The sequence below is a fragment of the Myotis lucifugus genome, unplaced genomic scaffold (genome assembly GCF_000147115.1).
Source record: "Myotis lucifugus unplaced genomic scaffold, Myoluc2.0 scaffold_17, whole genome shotgun sequence".
Lineage (NCBI taxonomy): Eukaryota > Metazoa > Chordata > Mammalia > Chiroptera > Vespertilionidae > Myotis > Myotis lucifugus.
The window spans coordinates 6,831,726-6,846,518 of NW_005871065.1; the positions used below are offsets into that span (position 1 = coordinate 6,831,726).

Sequence of the window (14,793 nt, forward strand, 5' to 3'; positions counted from 1 at the left end):
CTCTAACTTTTAAGCCCAACAATTAGACCAGTTACACGTGCTGAGCTTGTGTGATACACTCTAGATACACTCTAGAAAAAAGCATGTGTCACATGAAAGGAAATCACAGCATCGAAGTGAGATGGAAATGGCAGCTAATTGCTGTGAATTTCAGACAAACACAAAATGAGGCACTAGGGAGTAACAATCACAAAGACCCAGGGGAGAACTTCTTCACATCTTCAAATAGCGATTTTCAGTTTGGCAGTTCAGTAATTCAGAGTAAAGAGAGCTCTGACAGTCTATCTACACCTATTCAAATGAGAGTCACAATCAATACTGACTTTAGAGCGACAGTTTAGCAAACCCATTTTTTGCTGGGGGTTGCACCTGGCCTGATGTTCAGCAAGATGCCTGCTTGTGGGCAGCTTGGGTTCTGAGCAAGCATTACTGTATCATTTCAAGATGCTGCCTGGATTAGACTAGGTTTTTATGAACAAACATCCCTCAAAGTCTTAAAAACAGAGAACCAAAATGAGCAAAAAATAACAAAAGTTTATTTCTTACTTATACAAAGTCTGTGCTTAGCTCTTGGGCAGCTGTCCTCCACCTGATGACTTGGGGATCAAAGTCCCTTTGACTTTCTGCACTGCCACCTGAACCTGTAGCCAACACACTCCCCAGAAGGAGTTGGAAGTGGGCACCATAGCTCCTAGCCCACCAGCGCAGCATGGCACTCTCTGTCACAGGCCATTGTCTAAACAGTCTGGGAGATTGGGAAGTGCATTCCTCCATGAGCCCTGGAGGAAGAGTGAACACAGTGACATCTGCCATGACAGTGAATACAGCCTCACATCCCTATAAAAAGTTAGTAAGTCTTAAATCCAAAAGATGGTACCAGCTTCTCTTCCCAACAACCTTTCTCTTCCCCTTTTCTGACTGTCCATGAAATGCACCGGCCTCTTTTCACTGGATGTGTAAAACAGTTCACAGTGGGTGAGCATGATGGGAGAGTGGATGCCAAAAATTAGGCTGAAAAGAAAAAAATGAGGATGAGCTATTTCTATCTAATTGCTTTCATGCTGTGTCGATATCCTTCAATCTGATGTCTATTCCTCAGGCTTATCAAAGTCCAATGATGACAAGGCGTGGGTAACAAGAATCAAAAGTAGCAGCAACAAAGGCAGGGAAATCAAATGGCTACCATTTCCTAGAGGTAAGAATCAATGAACATTCCTTGACTTCTACACTCCTTGTCTCTCTACCTCACACACCGCCCCCAGAGTGGCAGGTGTGACCTCTAATCTGTATCTGTAACTGAGACAGACCTCCCTTGAAAACCTAGATCACAAGTTTCATGGCCCACTTGACATCTTCTCCTGGATGGAACTCAAAAACCATAAAATTAACATGAAACTTCTGATTCTGCCCCAAAGCTTCCCCTATTAACACCGACAAGTTTCCCCCATTTCACTAACATTCAGTTAACTGCTTAAACTGGAAACTTAGGAGTCATACCTTGATCCCTTCCTTTGCTTCATTGGTTACACCTCATAACATCTTACCAGGGCTTCACAATGAACTTCAAATATGGCCACTTCTCTCCATTTCTATTAACTGTTCTGTGGCTAGCCCAAGCTACCATGGACTGAGTCAGCTTATACCAAGACCCTGCAGTAGAGAAGACTACATCCTGCTTAGGAAAAACAGAAAGACCACCATTGTGGCACGTTTAGACATGGCTCAGGATGACAGTGCAGAGCTATGAGATCTTTTCTGAATTCTATACTTAGCTACTATGACTTCGCGACTCCAGAAACACCAAGTCACTTCCTAATCTCCCGTTTCTACTCTTGCTAGCTTCTAATCAACTCTCCGAAGAGCCACTGGACTCTTCTCGTTGTAAGTCCCTCCCCAATCTAATACCCTTCATTGGTTTTCCATTGTGCTAAGTATAGAATTCAGAAAAAATCACATAGCTCTGCACTGTCATCCTGAGCCATGTCTAAACGTGCCACAGTGGTCTTCTTTCTGTTCTTCTTAAGCAGGATGTAGTCTTCCCTACTGCAGGGTCTTGGCGCAAGCTGACTCAGTCCATGAAGTGTTCTTGTTCCCAGCTTTTGGCATGACTGCATTTTTCACATTTAAAATATGTTCTTTTATTGATTTTTTTTTTGAAAGAGAGAGAGAGAGAGAGAGAGGAAGGGAGAGGGAGACAGGGAGGGAAGGATAGAATATTCTTTTCTCTATCTTGCCAAAATGTTTTCTGAGGGTAATTATGATATTAAGAATAACCATAGTAGGAAACTTATATTGTGCCTACTATATGCCAAGAGCTGTTTTAAGCATGTCATGTATACTAGTATGCTCTCCAACCATCCTAACATCATCCAATGAAGTAGATACTGTGATTATTCCCTACTGGACAGAGAGACATTGAGGCAGAGATAAGTCAAGAAATTAGCACCAGATGATATAATGGCAGAGCACGACTTTTTACTATGTATTTTGAAGATAAAGCAAAACAGTGAAATCACATATCCTCGATCAAAACATTCTGCTTGATAACAAATCCAAGTTTTGATGCCTCCCTTTCTTCCTTTTGTTACAGTTCTGGCCTGTTACTGACCCAAGAGGTCTGTATTATCTGGGCATGTGTACGGTTAACCATTCTTTTTCTATTTAGTACAACATGGAAAAAGGCTGGTATCAGATTTCCCCAAAAAGCAGATTACACAATGTGCAAGTTAGACATGTGAACATTTAAAATTAAACAGAGTAATCACATAAAGAATGAGGAGGCACTGAAGCTCAGCTTTGGTTGTGGCACTGGGCCAAAAATCGGCTATTAGGATTTGGCTTCAACCTTGGTTTCTGGCAGTCCAAGGAGCCAAATGCCTTTCAACTATATTTTTGGCAACCCTGAAGTTGTGTGCAATTAATGATTATTTGAGCACACAGGTTATTTACTTACCTGATCATTGTAGAACTATTAGTAACACAAATAGGGATGTACTCTGGGTTTACTGTCATTATATAAAAATTTCCTTTCCAAGAAAAGTGGGCATTGTAGATATAACTTAGAGAGTGAAATTATCCTGGTTTGCTTTAAATACTAAGTCCACTGGCTAGGTGAAGATTACATGCATACTGATTATTACAAGACTTCATTTAAACAAAGAGTTGAGCCTCTACAAGGTACAAGGCATGGTTTGAGTCTTAAGGATATGTCATTGAACACAGCAGGTTCCAGTCCTTGTGGAGTTTACAATCTAGTGCAGGGGTCCTCAAACTATGGCCCGCGGGCCACATGCAAATACAAACATTGTATTTGTTCCCGTTTTGTTTTTTTACTTCAAAATAAGATATGTGCAGTGTGCATAGGAATTTGTTCATAGTTTTTTTTAAAACTATATATAGTCCGGCCCTCCAATGGTCTGAGGGACAGTGAACTGGCCCCCTGTTTAAAAAGTTTGAGGACCCATGATCTAGTGAATGAGGGCATAACACAATAATAAACATTAAGGAAATAATATTCCGTTAGAAAGTGGTCAGTGGTTTTGGGGGATTGGGGAGGAGAATAACAGAACGAGCCAGGGGATCAGGCGCATTGGGGAAGATGCCATTATTTAAATAGTATAGTCCACATAAGCCTCACTGAGGAAGGATTTGAAGAAGATGGAGTGCCCCTTGTGCATCCTGAGGAAAGGGAATTGCAGGCAGAGGGAACAGCCAGTGCAAAGGCTCTGAGGTGGAAAGATACCTAGTTTTAATCCTGGAGCAGCCTGAGCATGGAAGACTGTAGCAGAGGACATGTGTGACTCACCAGGAGAGCAGATCCTGGTAGGGCATTGGAAGGACTTTGGCTTTTCATTTGAGGAAAATGGGGAGTGATTAGAGGAGTCTGAGCAGAGGAACAACATGATCTGGCTCGCACATTAACAAGGTCATTCTGGCTGCTGAAGTGAGAATCATGTTTTCCATTTAATATTGTGAAAGCATTGCTTTAAAACAAAGAAGGAAATCACAAGAGAGGGCAGCAAAATTTAGCTTGATTTTGAGAATTGTTAAAAAGCATCTGGTTTCAGTACAGCCCAAAGCTTTAATTTATGGGATTGCTTCAATAGAATTGAATCATGACTTTGGAATCAAGATGGCAAGTTCAAGAGTTGAAGTCTTTATTTTAGTTATTATTAGAGAGGAAGAAGACTTCATGACTTTGGGAGGGTGGGGGGCAGGGTGTGGGATATCACCATTAGCATGATCCTGTAGTGGCAGAGTTTGACAAAATACATCTGTTGCTCCTTCACTGACCTCAGTTGACAGAGAGCATATTTTTAACATGGTAAACGTACAATATAAAAACCACAGGAACTGACAGCTCTGAGAGATTATTACCACTGCACTATAATGCCATTAAAAAATCTGACTGGTATAATTTTAATTAAGTTTTAATAAGTAGGCATCCTTATTAATATTACAGGTGTATTCTTGTAGGCCAGACTTTTAGTATATGATGATGATATTGAACTTTGGCCTAACAGTGATTTAATGCTCAGCTGTTTGGCCAAAATACGTATTTGGTATATTTTATGGACTGTTTGTGCCCCCAGAGATTCATATGTTGAATGTAATAGTATTTGGAGATGGGGTCTTTGGAAGATAATTAAGATGAGAGGAAGTCACGAGGGTGGGTTCTCCATGATATGATTAGTGCCCTTTTAAGATGAGGAAGAGAACCAAGCTCAATCTCTCACCACTATATGAGGACAAAGCCAAAGCCAGAGGTGACCATCTATAGGAAGAGGGCCATCACCTGAAACAAATGGGCTGGTACCTTGATCTTGGACTTCCCAGCCTCCTAGAACTGTGGGAACTATACTTCTGTTGTTTAAGCCATGCAGTCTATGGTATGTTGTACAGCAGCCCAAGCTATGATAGCATATATCTAGGGTTATGTATCAAAGTGACATTTGAAAACTATTTCTAATTCATACAGCCCTGGAAATAATGTTTGATTGGTACTTGGTGGTTTGATCCTCATCATGTAAGGAAAAGCTATTGCTTTCCATTTCCCTCAAGTTTTTGACTTCAAGGAAATGGGTTGAGATCATGGGAATCTGCCAGTGCTCTCAAGAGAGAATGACCTTGGTGTGTTCAAGAAACAGAAAGGCAAGTATGTCTGGAGCTCAGACAATGAAAAGAGAGCCTGGTATGAGGCAAGGCTGGTAAGGTAAGCAGGGCCCAAATGTCATGTGTTCTTCACAATTGTGATAATAGATCTGGAGTTTACTTTCAGAGCCTGAAAAACCATCAAGAACACTAAGCAGCTGAATAGCATCCTCTGATTCAAGATTATTGTGTGTAGAATGGATCACAGGAGGGCAAGAGTGAGGTGGAAGCCAGGTAAGAGGCTACTGAGGGGGTCTGTGGGAGAAGAGATGGTGAGGTGGACCCTTCGTGATGTCCGTGAATGTGAAACTTGCATAGATTCCAGAATACACAGTGTGGGTAGAATGAACCAACATGACCTGCTGATGAATAATCCAAGAAGAACAAAAGAATTACCATTTGGATATTTGTTCATGATGGAATACTCTTTTTCCAGTTCAATCAATATTACAAAATCTTTTTCTTTCTCAATATGTGAGTGATACCAGGGCAATTTTAAATGATTTATTACTTATGACCATGTTTTGTTTTGTTTTTCCTTTGCAGTCATAAACTCTTGGCAACTTAAACCCAAATAGACCATCAGCTATAGATATGTGTGTATTCACAGAGAAGAAGAGAAGGTAGGGTGTTCCTTTACAATGATTTGAAGTACCCCTCCCACCTCCCAGCCCTCCCCACAATTCTCCCTAACACTGGGTGTGCAGCATCTAAAGTCAAGCTGTCTAGACTTCCCATCAGCTGAGACACAGCAGAGGTGATACAGAATAGTGAAGCTATGCAGACATGCATCAAAGTCACAGATTCGCTACTTACTATCTCAATGAAATGCATCTACTTCCTCAAAGTCATGTGAGAATAGTGATGTGACACCCACTATGTAGAGCCATTTACCATCTGCCTTTTTACAGAAAATCTCTGCAAATCTGTTCTAAGGGGACACCTGAGCCCAAGTAGTCACAGTTCAATAGCAACTACCATGTAGGACTTGGGGAAAAGTAAGGCAAAGACTTACTTGAAAACCTTACTAAACAATGTTCATTTTATAAAGAAGATCTTATAGTGTGTGTGGAAACTGCATGTTTTGAGATGATGACTATTTATTTAGCTATAATGCTCTCATCAGGAACTGTCATCAGCCCTCTAGCTATCGGTATAGGCCAAACATGTCAAACTCAAAGGCTAACATGGGCCAAATAAACAAGGTTTAAGTTTATGTGGGCCGCAAAAAAAAAAAAAAAAAAGCTTCAATTTTCATAGAAACAGGTTTATTTCGATAAAGACACGCTGAATACAAAGGGCTGAAATAAATGAGTAATCATTAACATAAAATAATAGAACATTTTAATACAAATTAATATTTTTTTTCTTGAACAGTAACTTATCAGACACTGAAAAACTGCACAAATTAATAAGCATAATGCAAATAAACCTATTTTTCTTGTTCTCTGAAAGCGAAATATTTCCTGTTGCGCACACCAAACAAGTCAGTACAAGACTAATGATGTGGCAATGGGCTGCTAAAATATTCGCTGCTAGTATTAGTGGAGAGAAATGGTGCGCCTGCACTTAAGGCGCATAAGGAAATGAATGCAACATGATTATAGTAATCAGTCATTAGCGAACATTGTAGTTCATTATTAATAATTATGTATAACAAGATATTGTAAAAATTAAATTACAAAATTTTTATTAAAATATTTCGTACATACTGTTATATTGGCTGGGCCACAAAAAAATTCATTGTGGGCTGGGCCATGAGTTTGACATGCTTGGTGTAGGCCAGTGGTTCTCAACCTCCCTAATGCCACAACCCTTTAATACAGTTTCTCATGTTGTGGTGACCCCCAATTTCATTGTTACAAATTGAACATAATTAAAGCATAGTGATTAATCACAAAAATAATATGTAATTATATATGTATTTTCTGATAGTCTTAGGCAACCCCTGTGAAAGGATTGTTCGACCCCCCAAAGGGGTCTCGACCCACAGGTTGAGAACTGCCGGTGTAGGCAAAGGCCAAAGCCCACTTTCTTCCACCACCCTTGGCTATTACCTTACTCTGCCTCACGGTTCTGGCTTTATCTGCTCCTTGAGTTCTTCACTTGACTTGGTTGACCAGGGCTTGTAGATAGATACCTCGGATCACTCATCACGGACTGGGAATCTTTTCATCCCAAGGACAGACTAAGCTCACTGCTGTTGTGTTTGTCTCTTAGGTACAAGCTGTCTATGTCTTTATAGAGATGCATGCAATCCTGCAGTATCTCAATCACTTCTGACTGGAATGCCTCTTTAACTGCTGCCACATGGTTGGAAGGTTTCCCTACTGATCTTCAGAGTTTCGGGCTGGGGAAGCATTTGGGCAGAGTGCTGCCAGATAAGCCTTCCCTAGAACTCAAATGCCCTTTTCTCTGGAGGCCTGTCTTTGAGGTGTCAAAACTGTCAATGGAATTGTACCTGTGCTCTGATCCACCCACTGTTAGGGGCTCCATTTCCTTGAACACCAACCACTTTCCATTTTTGTTGTTGTTGTCTGTTTTTGTTAATCCTCACTCGAGGATATTTTTCCATTGATCTTTTAGAGAGAGTGGAAGAGAGAAGAAAAGAGAGAAACACATTTATGTAAGAGAAACATCGATTGGTTGCCTCCTGCATATGCCGGGACCAGGGCCCGGGTGGGGAGGAGCCTGCAAACAAGGTACATGCCCTTGACTGGAATTGAACCCGGGACCCTTTGGTCCACAAGCCAATGCTCTATCCTCTGAGCCAAACTGGCTAGGGCCCACTATCCATTTTGCATCCTTAAGTGGCATACACCTCAGTCTTAATTCACCAGAAAAGTCGAATTAACCAAATGGCTTCAAACACTTGTTGTTTTGTATAGATTTGACCGCATAATAGAGTGGAAAGTGCTAGCCATGAGTTAGAAGAACTAAGCTCTAGGTGTTGGAAAAGCCATTTCATCTCATCTTAGTCTCAGTGCCCTTATCTATAAAACAAATTATAAAAGGTCAGAAGAATGCTAAAGTTCCTTCTTTGTTGACTATACCACGAAACTATGGCTCAAATACACCCTACTTATTGAAACCCTTTTCAGAGCTCAACTCTTTAGCAATAAATGCTTACCTTCTCAAACATGGGTTTGCTGTAATTTTCGTTGAGATCTTCCCAAGGGCCCAGCGTATGTGTACTGGGGCCTTGGCATTCACACAGCATGATGTCATTCGGTCTTGCCTTACTTGTCCTGACCCTTCTGACAATTCCTAACAAAGCGTGTGCTCATTATGTTACCCGTGCATTATGTCCTTTCATAGCATTAGTGACATTATATTGGGTTGGCAGCTTCATTTGGAGAGACACTTGCGCCCCGAGCCAAGCAACACAGATAGCCAAGAATTAGATCATTCTATCCCCAAACTGCCACAGACCTTCTCAGATACAGCTGAGCAATGTAATTTGATCAAGGTTAAGTACAACCCACCCTTCATCTTTTAACCCAAGTCAAAACTCTTTTAGCTTTCTGTTCAAATCCCAGAGTAATGCTTCCTGCTCATTGTTACAAGCTGCCCTCCAGTCAACTCTCATTTATCGGCCTGTGGCTTATCCAAAGCACCAGGCTTTCTCCTCCTCCTGCCTCCAGCACCAGGTTCCAGGCCGGCTCCTTTAACTCTGTGCCAAATGAATACAAACTAAATCTAATATTAGCCTAATGAGAAAAGGCCATCTGCTGCCAAAGATTTGCATGATGCATCCCAAAGCCAAACACGGGCCATTATTCACTGTTTCAGATGCTGGCATGGCTTCTCCATTATATAATACAGCAATCACGATTTTCCGTGTTTCTCTTCGAGTTAGAAAGGCGACACGCAGCGTTCTAACCTGTTCTTTGCCTAGTAGGCCAGATTCTCAGGAGAACAGCTTACATTTTCTTTTCAAATAAATAAATCATTTGTACATTTAATGTTAAGGGGATGAGAAATGCCTGGATTTGGAGTCATGAGACTTAGATTCTGATCTGAAATTCATCTTCCTCTAGTTGTTAGTGAGAAACTAAGCAAGGCATCTAAATTCCTTATTTTCTCAGCAATAAAACTGGGATACAAATTTTATAAACAAAAGGTAGGGGGCAATTTCACATATACAAGGGACATGCAAAAGCCACCCTCAAAAAGCCAGGGAGACTCTTGACTGTCGTTCTGACTCACCACTTTACAGGCTCTGGCAAATTGCTCGCAAGGGGAAAAAAAAAGGGTGTAACCTTATGAAACTTGTATTTTACAGATAAAAACATAGAAAGGGTAAGTTTCCTTGTGAGAACAAAGAAAATCAAATCTAGAAGTCTAGATTTTCTAACTTCCCAAGACTGTCTTTAGGCCACGTATAAGGACAGATCCCAGCATTCCAAGCTGAGGAACCACCAGGGTACTTCCTGCTGATAGTCACCTTCCAAATTGCTGTGGAAACTCAAATTCCAGCCTTTAGAGCATTTAGAAATATCACTTTCAAAGCAGACTCTTACTTTGACATTTTTCTTATGCCTGAGGCACATGTCTTCCAAGGACCAAGGACAAGGGTCAGGGAGAATGTTAACACCACACCATTTTCCTTTTTTCATCTTGCTCCCGTACCAGAGACCATCAATGGCTTCCCACAGGTCAGAACAGCGCCGTCCAGAACTTTCTGTGATGTTCCCTGTCTATGCTATCCAAAACAGTAGCCCTAGACACACGTGGCAACTGACCACTTGAAATTTGGGTAGGATGACCAAGGAAATTCACTTTTTCATTTTATTCTATTTTAATACAATTAACTAGCCACACGTGGCTAGTGACTTCCATATTGGACAGTGCCCTGTTTTGGTAGAAAATAAAACCATGTTCCTCATTCTAGCATTCACATCCCATACAACTTGGCTCCAACATACTGTTCCATCCTGTTTCTACAACAGGAACCTTGACTGCTGAGCACAACTGAGGATGTCTGCTGCCACACCCCAGCTCAAGGTACTCAGACTTCATTGCTAAGGGCACCTTCCATTCCTGTTGCTGTGTATTTGAACTGTATCCATATTTCACAACACAGGTCAAGTTCTACCTTTACTGCAAGCCCCATCCCTACTTCCTCTGTGAGGAAAGGGCTCATTAACCTCAGGCCTGGGCCAATCCAAGAAGGACCTCAGTCTATCACAGGGCTATTTCTTTGGAACTACATCTGGTCTTTTGGGAGCTGTGAGTTGCCTTCAGGCCTCCATGACTGGAAAGATAAATAGAGATTGATGGAAAACAGAGGCTGTGCCTTCTCTGTGTCAAGGAGACTCATTCCTACTTTGGCTCTCATCTGGGGTAGTTGTACATGCCCCTGGGTGGGTGGGTGGTGTGGGAAGCTGTACCTTCATAACTTCTGTGCCTCCCAATTAGATGAACCTGCTATACCTCCTATCCCTCTTGCCTTGTACCCACCTGTAAGCTAAGTTAACACAGTTTTGCATCTAGAACTTGTGGAATGGCGCAAACGCTCTCTGGATTCCCAAGTGTTCATAGGCATTTAGGACTTATATTGGTAAATAACCTTTGCATATCAGCATTTCAATTGGATCAATTTTTTCCCCCCAACTAGATTGAAAGGCTTAAAAGTGAGCTTGGTTATCCATTGCTTTGCCTTTGGTCTATGAGAGCTGAAGGCAGCTGGTGGCACAGACAACCTCCTTCCAGAATTAGGATTCTAGCCTTTTGAGGAACTGGGGCCAAAGCCACATTCTAAGAGAGAGACAAAAAGGGTGAGTCTTCCCAGAATGGATATACAAGGTGGGGCAAAAGAAGGTTTACAGTTGTGAGTACACAAAACACAGAATTTATTCTTGTATTATTACTTATTAATTATTATATTATTTTCCATATGAAAAACTGTTAACCTCTTTTTGTTCCACCCTGTAGATATAGAGGGATACATTTTTAAGTGCTGAAAGTAATACAAGTTTCAAGATCAAGATGCTAGATTAAGCTCAAGCTACAAACCCTCCCTGAGGCTCTCAAAACTTAAAAGATACTAACAAAATATTTTTTAATGTATATAATACCACGCTTAAAATCAAGGAAGAGAAATCTCTAGACACCAGGAAAGCACAGCAGCGAGAAGGCACAAAGCTCACTGTGCCGGTTGGAACAGTTGACATGCTAAGGACTGATTGGTTTCAAAGCCCAACATGGCTAGACTCGGTGTCAGAGCCCACAGGCATGGTAGGGAGTGGGGACCAAGTTCCCAGTGTGAAGCCTGCAAATGGGAAAGTGCAAAGGAAGGAACCTGATTTGCATAGTCAGTCAGTAGCCAAGAGACAGAATGTCAAATTGAAACATAATGTAACACCTGGTCAAAGATGTTCCATCCCAAAAGATTCAGGAAGAGACAGGCATAAAACGCCTCATCAGTGCTCGCTTCAGCAGCACAAATACCAAAAGACACCTAATCAAATGGCTTTCACCACCATTCAGAGTCCCCAAGATAACTTTCTCCCTTGGCCAATAACGTACCAGCAAGAATATGAAGCCATGGGAGGAAATACAGCACTGTAAAAGGCAGAATATGACCCACCAAACAGGAAAAGCCATAGTTGAGCTACTAAGTTAATAGGGCAATCTGTAAAAGACTTAAAATAAATACCATTCTTAAAATAATGCATTTTTAAGGGGGAAAAAACTCAAAGAAAACGTTTTCTCCGTAATCTCAATTCCAGATATAAACTGCTGCTCAAATTGTGGAGTAAACTCTTCCAGACTCAGTGATGCCCTTATGCAGTGAAAGGCATTTTTACATCAACAGGAACATGCTATACGTGCTGTGCAGTAACCTGCCCTTCTCATCCCTTCCCCACTTTAAAATATTACCACACTCATGTTCCCACATAAAGACTGCTAGAGACTGAATGTCTACATTCCCCTAAAATGCATGTTGAAACCTAACTGCCAATGTGATGGTATTAGGAGGTGGGGCCTTTGGTAAGTGCTTAGATAACAAGGGTGGGGCCCCCATGAATGGGATTTGTGCCTTTACTAAAGAGACCCCAGGCAGCTCCATGTCCCTTTCCACCATGTGAGGACACAATAAGATGACAGCTATCTATTAACCAGGAAGTGGGCCCTCACCAGACACTGAAACAGGTGGCACCTTGATCTTAAACTTTCCTGTCTCCAAAACTGTGAGAAATAAATTTTAATTGTTTACAAGCCATCCAGTCAAAGTGTTTTGTTACAGAAGTACAAGTGGACTAAGCTAAATCCGCATAGGTCTCCCTCACCCCTATCAAGTAAAAATTATTTTCCAATGTCAGTTATTAACAGTGCTTGTCAGCAAAAATCCCTCAATACTCATGCAGCCAACTAGGCCTTTTACAAAATACTTTCAGACACACTGTATTATTTCATCTGCTCAACCCGATGAGGGAGGCAGCTTTTATGATACACTCTCTATAGATAAAGACTCTGAGGCTTGAAAAGTCACACGACTTGCCCAACATCATAAAATGATAAATCTGAGCCTGGCAAACAAATCTTTCAACTTTAAGTTCAAGGTGGTCTTCACTATAGCCCATTCTCTACCATACTCAGAATCTCATGCTATGAGATTGACCACAAATGTGTTTTGATTTCACCCCAATGGGGAAGCAGTCAATATTTTCATTTATGATTATTATAATCCAGAAGCAGTGTTCGTTAAACTGAAGGGACAATTGTGATTAGTGAGAGCACCATCAGTTCTTTGTGGCTTGACCACAGAGCAGCAATGCTGCAGTTTCAGAGTCTCCTTAATGTATCGGGTTATTGCTTACCTTAGCCGTCTCAGCTTCTGCCTGCAGTCGCTTGGGGGTTCCTTTTTGGTCAAGCACCTTCTGGAAATGTTTGTTTTTAATGGGTTGAGACTCAACACCTTCACCTTCAATTTGCAGTTTAATGCCTTCAGTATGAGCAGGATGATCAATACCCCGGGAATTCAAACCGCAGTGGAGAGCTAGGCAAGAGGGAAAAAAAATAACTCAGAAAACAAATCATGTGAAGAAGGTGTCTGGGGCAGAAAATATTTCAGCTGGCCTAAGTGGGAAGAGACAAGGCTTTAGCGAGTTGAGCGGTGGTCTGGTAACTATGGGAAGGAATTTGGGGAGGAAGGAGTGTTGTTGGGTGGGAAACCCTGAAGTCAGAAAGACAAAAGTGCAAATCCAGAAACCATTAGTTCTAAGTTGTTGGACCTTCAGCAAGTTACTGATCATCACACTGCACACCAGAATACCAAATCAGGCAACTTCGTTAGCGAATCCCACACGTTTAATTATTTCAACCCTTGCAAGTTAGCTGATAGCTCTTCCTTTATCTGAAAAAGTGCTCATTCTGCCCCCTTCTGAGTCTTCTCTGTTTCAAGTGTCCATTCAAGCTCACCACCCTCATGCATTCACTCAACAAATATTTATTAAGTAGTTACTACATGTCATCCCATGATTCTGGAAACATGGATACAGGATATATGACGGTTGTTACATCAGATAACTCACAATCTAAGTGAAAAAGCAGGTGAAAGACAGTGACCTAGTGATTTTAAAACCTGACACACTAATTTGAAAAGATGATATCCACCCATATGTTTATTGCAGCATTATTTGTAATAGCCAAGATTTGGAAGTAGCCCAAGTGTCCATCTGTAGATGAGTAGATAAAAAAAAGCTGTGGTTCATTTACACAATAGAATACTAGTCAGCTGTAAGAAAGAAGGAAATCTTACCTTTCTCGACATCATGCATAGTCCTGGAGAGTATTATGCTAAGTGAAATCGGCCAGTCAGAGAAAGACAAGTATTACATGATCTCACTCATATGTGGAATCTGAGGAGCTAAATGACCTAACAAAGTGAAGACAGGCTCATGGATACAGAGAACAGACTGACAGCTGTCAGAGGGGAGAGGTTTAGAGGCTGGGTGAGAAGGGTCAAGGGGTTAATCAAAGGAAAAAAAGCAAAACTCACAGATATAGACAACAGTATGGTGATTGCCAAAGGGAAAGAGGGTAGCAGAGGGTAAAGAGGGGATAAATGGTGATGGAAGGAGATTTGACATAGAGTGGTAAACACACAAATACAATATATAGATGATGTATTATAGAATTGTAACCTGAAACCTATACAATTTTATTAACCAATGTCATCTCAATAAATTCAATAACAATAAATAAATAAATAAATAAATAAATAAATAAAAACAGAGTGATAACTACTACATGGAAGACAAGAAAAGCAGAGTGGAAGGTGCAAGGGAGTCAAGTCTAATGGCTTCTAATTTTACGTATCTTTCCACGTTCTCTGACATCAATATCCCCATAAATCAAATGTAAAGCCCATTTCCTGGGCATACTTAGTCAATAAATTCTTACTGAGCACCTCCTATGTACACACAATTACCAAAGAAATAGCAAGGAATGTTATGGGAGCCATACATTCTACCTAAATGACCCCCATGCATGACCAGGGATGTGGGGTATGTGGGTGTGTATATGCACACACATGGCTTATGTGTATTTTGAGGTTTCTAGTAGTAAGTTATCTCACCTTCCTGCATCCCCAACCTTCAAAATTAGTTAAATTCCCATCCTTAAGCCTTCCCT

The 14,793-nt window shown here is 41.1% G+C and overlaps 1 protein-coding gene across 7 annotated transcripts in view; it reads right to left on the reverse strand.

Moving 5' to 3' along the window:
- The window catches only part of SAMD12 (sterile alpha motif domain containing 12), a 327,972-nt gene that overhangs the window by 276,758 nt on the left and 36,421 nt on the right, over positions 1–14,793 (reverse strand). For all 7 annotated transcript variants that reach the window (XM_023750932.1, XM_006085234.3, XM_023750931.1 and 4 more), the window contains exon 2: positions 12,978–13,156. In XM_023750932.1, the coding sequence (XP_023606700.1) occupies positions 12,978–13,156 (179 nt within the window). The remainder of the gene's footprint in view (positions 1–12,977; positions 13,157–14,793) is intronic.